The following is an 8,121-nucleotide window of genomic DNA, read 5'->3' on the forward strand; positions in this document are numbered from 1 at the left end:
TCTGCAGCGTGGCGCGCCACCACGTGCGCGCCCTCGTGCGCCAGCACCGCCGCCAGCTCGTCCTCGCCGCCCACCATGCGCAGCAGGCCTGCAGGGGGGGCCGGCGGCGCATGGCTGCCATTCTCCTTCTGCTTCTTCTTCAATGCGTGAGTGTGTGCAAACGCGCGCGCGCGCGCGCGCGCGCGTGCGTGTGTGTGCGCGCCTGCGCTCAGCCCTCTGCCCACCTCTGTACACCTGTGTCCACCTCCGGCCCACCAAAGCACACACACATCTGCCCACCACCCTGCCGCGCCCACCTGTGTACACCACCACCCTACCGCGCCCACCTGTGTACACCACGACCTTGCCCCCCGGCACCACAAAGGCGTTGACCTGGGGGCTGTCCACCACCGCAAACTCCCACCGCAGGCCCTGCAGGTGTCCCTGGAAGCCGCCGCCGTAGCCGTCGGTGGCGGCCTGCGGCAGCAGGGGAGTGGGGTGCAGCGTGGGGGCGCCGGGGTGTGGGCGCGGAAGGCGCGAGGTGCGAGGTGTGAGATGTGGGGTGCGGGGTGTGGGGTGCAAGCTGCGACGGACACACCCGCCGCTTGCTCGCTCACAGACAACCGGCCGCTCGCCCGGCCACCCCCACACACACCGGCAACCGCTCACCTTTGCCACCCGCATGCCGACCCGCTGCACCGCCTGCGTGGCGCGGTGGTTCTTGGGCAGCAGGCTGCCTGCCACCGCCGCCTCGGCCAGCACCTGCTCAAAGGTCTGCCGCCCCAGCTCCATCTCGGCCTGGGGGCTGATCAGGATGGCGTGCCTGCAGGGGAGCGGGACGCGCGTGTGTGTGTGGTGGGTGGAGGGTGGGGTGGAGAAGCAGGAGGAGGGGTGGGGAGGGAGTGAGGAGGGACTCGCGATGGCCAGAAGCGGCCAGCCATGCATGCATGGCCTCCTGTGCGCATGACCCTCCTATGCATGGCCTCCCATGTACGGCCCTCCCTGCTCTCACATGCGGCGCGTGTAGGGCACCTCCTCCCGGCTGCTGACCCATACCACGGTCCCGCCGGCGCCGACGACGGCGAGGATGGTGGCCGCCCGGTTGCGCGCCTCTCGGGAGTGCAGTACCGCGGATGCGGGACGGCCCCTGCCCCGGAAGTGCTGGTACCCGCGACCGTCCGTCCACTGCCGCCGCATCTGCTGCCAGGCGCTGACCCGCCAGCCGCGTGCGGCCGCCGCCGCCGCGCCCTGTGCATGCTGTGTGCCTGGCCGCGCGGCGCGCCCGGCGGCGGCGGCCGCCGCGCCAGCGCCTGCTCGGCTTGTGTGCCGCCACCGAAGCCACGCGCCGCTGCTGCTACAGCTGCTGCTGCCGCTGCTCCCGGCGGCCGGCAGCGGCGGGTGCGCTGCGCAGCTGCTGCCTGCGGTGAGGCCTTCCTGCCAGGCCCGCAGGCCCTGTGCCGCCAGTTGCGCTGCCCGCCGGCGGAACATGTCCGTCTGTCTGCCTGCAGGACGATTCCCAGCTGCTTGTTGATGCTCTCCTGATCTCCGACCGTCTGTTTCAGGGGCCAACGAGGTGTAGGAGCAGAATATGGCGCGGGCGCTCCGGGCCACCCAAACCACTTTGTGACAACCTGATCGGACAGTGATTGATCAAGTATCATGCCAAGGCGGGGTCCTCCGCCCATCACGCTGGGCGGAGCACAGCAGGCAGCAGCGCACCAGGTTATGCCAAAAATGCCACTTTTGAGTTCAGAAACCTGTGCTGCCCATCACTCTTGCATTCTGGTGTGCGCCAACCAGCGGCAGGGCGCCCCCAAGCGCCAGGCATGAGGCAAGGCCGCCTCAGAGGCCGGCTGGCCGCGGCGCTGGCCCTGGGCACGGCCGCGGCTGTGCCCACGGTGGTGGCCTTCAGCGAAGACCCGCGGTCCTCGCCCAGCTACCCCTGGGCAGCCGGCAGCGGCGGCAGCGGCGGCAGCGGCGCGGCAGCACCCGCCTCCTGGTCGCTGTCGCGAGTGGTGGAGGACTTTCTGGAGAAGGTGCAGCAGCCCGGAGTGGATCGGGAGGACCTGGAGGATGACTGGGGTGCTGGGGAGGGTCGGCAACAAGAGGCGCTGGCAGCGGCCGAGGAGGCGGCTGCGGCGGCGGCGGCAGCGCAGGCAGCGGCACCAGGCGCAGCCCCTGCGGGGCGCACACCGCCAGATGCTGCCGGAGCAGCGATGTGGGAGCAGGCCGGCGCGGCTGGGCCCGCTGCAGGGCAGGCAGAGGTGGGGGCGCCAGCGCAGCAGCAGCAGCAGCAGGCCGGCAGGCAGCGTATGAAGTTTCGGCGGGTGCACGACGTTTCGCCGGCGCTGCTGGCAGCGCAGCATGCAGGAGAGATGCGGCACATGCGCCAGCTGGCAGCAGCTGAGCTGGCGCGCTTGGACGCCGCCTCAGGCTCCGCCGCCGACCAGCAGCAGCAGCAGCAGCAGCAGCGGCCCCGAGCCAAGCGCCGCTGGGGCGGCACGGCAGCCGCAGCGGAGCCCCCACCCCCGCCGGGCCTGCCGCCCGCAGCTGCAGCAGCAGCGGTGGCGGGCACGCCAGGCGGCGGCGCGGCGGCAGGCTCGGGTTCAGGGCCCGCCGGTGGGGCAGCGGCGCAAGCCCCGCCGCCGCAGCAACAGCTGCCGCCGCTGCTGCCACGGTTCACCGACGCCGAGCTCATGCGTTTTGCCATCATGCACGGCCTGCTGCGGGCCGGCACCGCCGCGGAGCGGCGGCAGGCGCTGCGGGAGGGCGCGGCGGCGGCGGCGCGCACCGCGGCCTGGCTGCGGGGCCACCCCTTCTGTTCAGAGGAGGAGCTGCAGCGGTTTGGGCACCTAGTGCAGTGGCGGGTGAGGCGGCTGGCAGGCGGCATGAGCCCCGCGGCACGAGCCCGGCGGCATGGGCCTGTTGCAGGCGCCTGCCTGGCTGCCTGGCAGGCGGCAGCAGGGACTCCGCGTCAGCAGCCGGCTCTGTGGCCGCTTGCCTGCCCGCCTGGCTGCCTGTGAGGCTGGTCAGGAGCGCCTGCGGCCTCCCGGCCCCCGGTGCCCTCCTGCATCCCCTTATGTTCACTCTGTGCCTGCCTGCCTGCCCGCCTGCCTGCCTGCCTGCCTGCCCGTGCAGGGCTGCGACGGCGAAGGGCGACCCATCCTGCACATCTCCATCGGCCGAGCGGTGATGCAGTGCCCCGGCGCCGCGGCCCTGGCCTTTGCCAATGCGGTCATAACACAGATGGAGCGTGGCGTGCGGGAGCGGCTATGGGATGGCAGCGGCGCAGGCCAGGCGGGCAGCGGGGGCAGCGGCGGCAAAGGCGGCGGCAGCTGCAGCGAAGGTGGCGGTACTGGCAACAACCCTGCCCCAGCCGACGCCTGTCCCCCCGGAAGTAGCCAGGACGACGGCTCTGGCAGCAGCCCCCCTGCTGCTAGCCCCAGCAGCGGCAGCGGCAGCAGCGACAGCAGCAGCTCCGGCAGTGGCAGCGGCAGCAGCGGCAGTAGCACCAGCACCAGCGGCAGCGGCGGTCCCGGCGGCCGCGGCGGCGCCGCGCCGCGGCCCGAGCAGGTCATCGTGGTCATGGATTGCTCCGGGGCCAGCACCCTGAGCGCCGCCCGCATGACGCGGGTGTTCCAGGCGGTGGCGGCCACCCTCAACCACCACTACCCGGGCAGGTGCGGCTAGGTGGCTGGCCGGCTGGCTGCGCCGCAGGCGCCCGCGCCGCCGCACAGCAGGTTGCGCCCGCAGGCCGTCGCGCCGCCGCGCGGGCCTGCGGCGGTCCCGCTGTGCTGGCTAAGGCCGCCACTGCCATGCCAGGCCACGCAGCACCACGCCATGCCATGCCACACCGCGCCGCACACACGCTCCCGCATGCCTCCTTCCCCGCTCACCCCGCATGCCTCCTCCCCCCCCCCACCACGCCTCCTCCCCTGCAGGCTGCATGAGTTGGTGCTGCTTGATATGCCGGTGGTGCTGGGGTGGATGGTGAGCGGCATCAAGCAGCTGGTGCACCCAGACACCCGCCACAAGTTTCGGGTCGTGCCGCACGGCCAGCCGCGCCCGGGGCTTCTGGCCGCCGCCGACGGCACTGGCGGGCCACGGCAGGAGCAGGCGCCGCAGGCGGAGCAGCGGGGAAGGGCGGCAGCCGGCAGCGCGGCGGCGGCGGCGGGGGCGTCTGGTGGAGTGGCGTGCACGGGCGAGCGCTGAGCGGCCTTCTGGAGTAGCCCTGCTCAGGAGCTGCTCGCTGCCCAGCCAGCTGGAGGGAGGTGCGCCCTCGGGCCTTTGCTGCATCCCACTCCTCTGGTGTCTTGTCGTTGTTTTGGAGGCTGGCTGCAGTCTTGGCATGTATTGAACTCTGCTGCAGACCCATTTTGTTGTTTTGCATCCACTTGTTTTGGCCGCTGTTTTAGTTACTTTTGGAGCCCCATTTTGCTGTCACCCTCTCGCCCAAGCTTCTGTTGCTCCCTCGTTACCAACAGGTACTCCCTTTGCCATGCCCCCACCCCATGCACCTGCCATGTTGCCACTTGCTCTGCCTGTACTACCAACACACACACCAAAACATTCAATTCATCCCTCATGCCCTTTTGGACTCTGCGAGTGTTACAGCTATGGCACAGCAAAGATGCGACAGGAGGACCAAAACTGGGGATGCTGGGGACGCGAGGGGCAGCCGCTGCGGGGGCAGCCGCGGCGCGCGCTACAGGTAGCTTTACTCATACACAGGCCGGCAGATTTCAGCGGCAGAGGCGAGGGAGGGCGAGGGGCCCGACATGCATGGAGGAGGGAGGGACAGGGCTCGCGTGGCGGGCGACAGATGTACAGGGTGGGAGCGCTGCGGTGCAGGCCGGCGGCGGGCAAGGTCACAGGACCAGACAAGGGGGGGCGACGTGCACACGGGCAGGCGAGAGAGACACGGCACACATGCGTGCATGCATGGTCGAGGGAGGAGGTGCAGAAGCGGGTAAGCAGAGCAGTGCGTATCGGGTGGGGGTGCATGAATCAATTTCGCGGGCTGGTTCCGTTGTGGATGTGTGGTGGTGTGAGGCAGGGGCTGGCCCCACAACAAACAACAATCGAGGCCGGGGTGGCGCACAGCTAGGTTGGGGGGCAGCTAGCGACAGGTGGCGAGTCGAGGCGAATCACATGGCATCAGATCTAGGCAGAAGGGGGGTCGGCTGAGCAGCGGCTGCGGCAGCCCAGAGGGGTGCCGGCGTGGCGACGCCGAGGTGGCAGCTGAGGTGGCAGCTGAGGTGGCCGCCAAGCGCCGGCGCACAGCGCCGCAGCCGCGGGAAGGCAGAAACAAGGGGCGGGGTGGGGCAGCTAGGTACAGGTGGGGACTAGGCACAACACACGCGCTGCGAGACGGCATACGGGAGCCAGCGGGGCGCAGGGGCGGCAGCAGGGATGTGCGTCCACTGCTGGCCTGGCGAGCGGGGCGTCCAGCCCAGGACGGCGCAACCCTCAGTCGAACAGCGGCTCGCCGCCGCCGCCGCCGCCCGCGCCGCCGCCGGGCGTGCTGCGCAGCGAGGCGGCCAGCTGGTGGGGCTGCGGCAGGAAGGCGCCGCCGGCACGCAGCAGCACCACCACGCCGCGCACGTCCTGCACGCTGCGGAAAAGGTCGTGCGAATCGCAGCGCGCCATGCTGACCTGCGGCACGCGGCGGCGGCAGGCGGGGGGTTGACATCAACGGTGGCGGGCGGGGGGGGCGGCGGGAGCGGGCGCCGCGCGTCGATTGATGCATGGGGATGTTTCTTGTTTCTTGCTGTTGGCCTGAGATGGAAGGCCATGCGCTTGAGCGCTGCTCTGCGGCGTCTCGGCGCGGTGAGGCGCTGACGCCTGCAGCGAGGCAGCCGCGCGGGTCGAGCGCCCGGCCCTGTGCCCAGCTCCCCACCCCTCCCACAGCTGGCACCCACCTCTGCCAGCCCCTCGGCCTCCAGAAGCTGCCCGTACCGCTCCGCATCTGCCTCGTCCTCAAACGCCACCACCCCGTCCCGCATCTCGCTGCACCGGATTAGCGGAGAGCCGTCGGCCGCGCGGCGCCGCAGCACCCGCGACAGCTCGTCCTCGGTGTCGGCCCGCGCCACCCGCGTGCGCAGGCTGTACGTCAGGCCGGGGGAGGGCTCCGCCGCCGCCGCCGCCGCCGCCGCCGTTTGCTGCATCGCGAGCAGGTAGAGCGGCCTGGGTGCCACCCAGGGCACTTCGCAGAGCACCTGCAGGCGGCGGCAGCGCCCAGGCGCCAGTGGTCAAACGCAGGGCGCCAGTTCAACGCACGCCGGGCCGGCTGCACGGCGCTGCTCGCTGGCAAGCCGCTGCGCCGCCGTCAGCCGACTCCACCATGCTTGCTGCCAGGCAGCCGGCCGTGGCAGGAGTGGCTGCCAAAAATGAGGGAGCTGGGATCCAGCGGGACGCCCAGCCAAGGCGGCGCCTGCGCCTAGGCACGAGGGGCTCCTCCACCGCCGATGCCAAGGGCGCCGTCACCCACCTCGTAGCTGCCCCGCACTTTCTGCCACAGCTGCTCCTGGGACTGCTTGTGCTCCGGCGAGTTGAGGTACCGCAGGAGCTCCATGGGAGAGGAGGGGACCTGGGCGCGCTCCGGCTGCAGAGGGGGTGTGCCGGCACCGGCGCGGAAAGTTCTGGGTGCCGGCAGGCGGCGGCGGCGGCCCAGGCACGGCAGCGGGGCTGGCCGGCGGTGCATAAAGCGGGCTGTGGCACGGCGGCCACTGCGCGACGGCGGCGGGACGGCGCAGGCGGCCCGCGGGCGCACCTGTGCGGGTGGCTGCTGCGGCAGGAAGTCTGCTGGGTGCTGCGCGGGCGGCGAGGCGGCGGCGCTGGCGACGACGGCGGTGGCGGTGGCGCCGGCGGAGGCGCCGCGGGGCGGCCCGCCCCAGTGCTGCTCCCGCGGGATCCAGCAGTCTGTGGCCCAGCAGCCATCCGTCACATCCTCCTCCTTGACCTCCTCCGCAGGCGGCGGCAGCGGGTAGCGGATGCGCCGCTCCTTCCCGTCAGGGTAGCGCAGCACGCGCTCGTATGTGCCGTCAAAGCCTCGCGAGCCATAGCCGGGGCTGTAGCCCTGCGCAAAGGCCTCCACGCGGCGCACCACGGCGCGGCAGCACACGGCGGGGCGGCCGGCGGGCCGCTGGAGCAGCTCTGCGGGCGGGCAGGCGAGAGCGGCGGGAAGGGCGTGGGCGGGGCCGCTGCGGCCAGTCAGCGGCCACCGACGGCGGCCGGGAGGCATCACACGGCCCAGAAATTCAAAGATGAACGCCCTGCGCACCTGCTGCACCTGTTGTTGCCAGGCCGGCGGCTGCGGAGGCTGCACGCCCCTGCTGCCCGCCGGCCAGCCCGGCTGACAGTGCCAGGGAGGCACCGGCTTGCATTGGCAGCGCAAACGGTCTGGGTGCTTGGGGTTGGCAGGTCAGGGGTTGGCCCGAAGCGTCTGCGGTTTCGGCTGCAGCTTAGCAGACGGCGATCGCCGCTGACTGGCCGTGTGCAGCAGGGAATAACGACTGGTCGGCTGTGGCAGGAGGGGAAGAGACCTGCTCCGATTCTGGCGCCCTGCACCGTGGCACTGCCACCGGGGCAGGCCCTAAACAGGCCAGTGGCACCACCATCCGCTGTTGCAGCGCCTGTTCCCGCCAGAGACACGCTGCCCACCACCCACCGTCCCGGCCGACGATCTCCAGCGGCTTGCGCAACGCGGTAGCAGCCAGCGGCCATGTTTAGCACCAATGACAAGGTGGCAGGGCCTTCAGGAGCTCCCCGCCGGCCGCCGGGCTGCCTGGAGGCAGGGCCGCCCGAGCCTCGCTGCCGCCAGTGCCGCCGCCGCCGCCCTCACCTCCTCCCCCTCTCCGCCTGCCGCAGCTCATGGACCAGATCTTCAACCTCAAATTCACCTCCAAGCAGCTGGTTCGGGCAGCCAAGAAGTGCGAGAAGGAGGAGAAGGACGAGAAGCTGAAGATCAAGAAAGCGATCGAGAAGGGTGCGCCGCTCCCCGCCCACGCCGCACCTCCTGCCGCGTCCAGCGCTTGGGCAGCAGCAGCAGCAGCAGCAGCAGCAGCAGGGCTGCCACCCCGCCGCAGCCGTATCCAGCCTACCGCCTGCTGCACAGGCCCGCGGCAGCCCTCACGCTTCGGC

The 8,121-nt window shown here is 71.6% G+C and overlaps 3 protein-coding genes across 3 annotated transcripts in view; 1 reads left to right on the forward strand and 2 right to left on the reverse strand.

The window, feature by feature from the left end:
* The window catches only part of CHLNCDRAFT_133633 (hypothetical protein), a gene marked incomplete at both ends in the record, with an annotated part of 3,284 nt that extends 2,108 nt beyond the window's left edge, over window positions 1–1,176 (reverse strand). The window contains 4 exons of the mRNA XM_005852200.1: window positions 21–88; window positions 327–456; window positions 649–802; window positions 992–1,176. Of these exons, the coding sequence (XP_005852262.1) occupies window positions 21–88; window positions 327–456; window positions 649–802; window positions 992–1,176 (537 nt within the window). The remainder of the gene's footprint in view (window positions 1–20; window positions 89–326; window positions 457–648; window positions 803–991) is intronic.
* A 629-nt stretch (window positions 1,177–1,805) lies between these two features.
* On the forward strand, window positions 1,806–4,191 carry CHLNCDRAFT_49708 (hypothetical protein; the record flags this gene model as incomplete). Its single annotated transcript, XM_005851893.1, has 3 exons — window positions 1,806–2,846; window positions 3,118–3,659; window positions 3,921–4,191. 3 exons carry the CDS (start codon window positions 1,806–1,808, stop codon window positions 4,189–4,191), a joined length of 1,854 nt encoding a protein of 617 aa, XP_005851955.1.
* A 1,257-nt stretch (window positions 4,192–5,448) lies between these two features.
* On the reverse strand, window positions 5,449–7,480 carry CHLNCDRAFT_56621 (expressed protein; the record flags this gene model as incomplete). Its single annotated transcript, XM_005852201.1, has 5 exons — window positions 7,262–7,480; window positions 6,752–7,134; window positions 6,470–6,583; window positions 5,901–6,197; window positions 5,449–5,634 (listed from the first exon to the last, which is right to left on the reverse strand). The coding sequence occupies exons 1-5, from the start codon at window positions 7,362–7,364 to the stop codon at window positions 5,449–5,451; spliced, it is 1,083 nt and encodes a 360-aa protein (XP_005852263.1). The 5' UTR covers window positions 7,365–7,480.
* Between the last annotated feature and the right edge of the window lie 641 nt (window positions 7,481–8,121).

This window comes from Chlorella variabilis (assembly GCF_000147415.1).
Source record: "Chlorella variabilis unplaced genomic scaffold CHLNCscaffold_1, whole genome shotgun sequence".
Taxonomy (NCBI): Eukaryota; Viridiplantae; Chlorophyta; class Trebouxiophyceae; order Chlorellales; family Chlorellaceae; genus Chlorella; species Chlorella variabilis.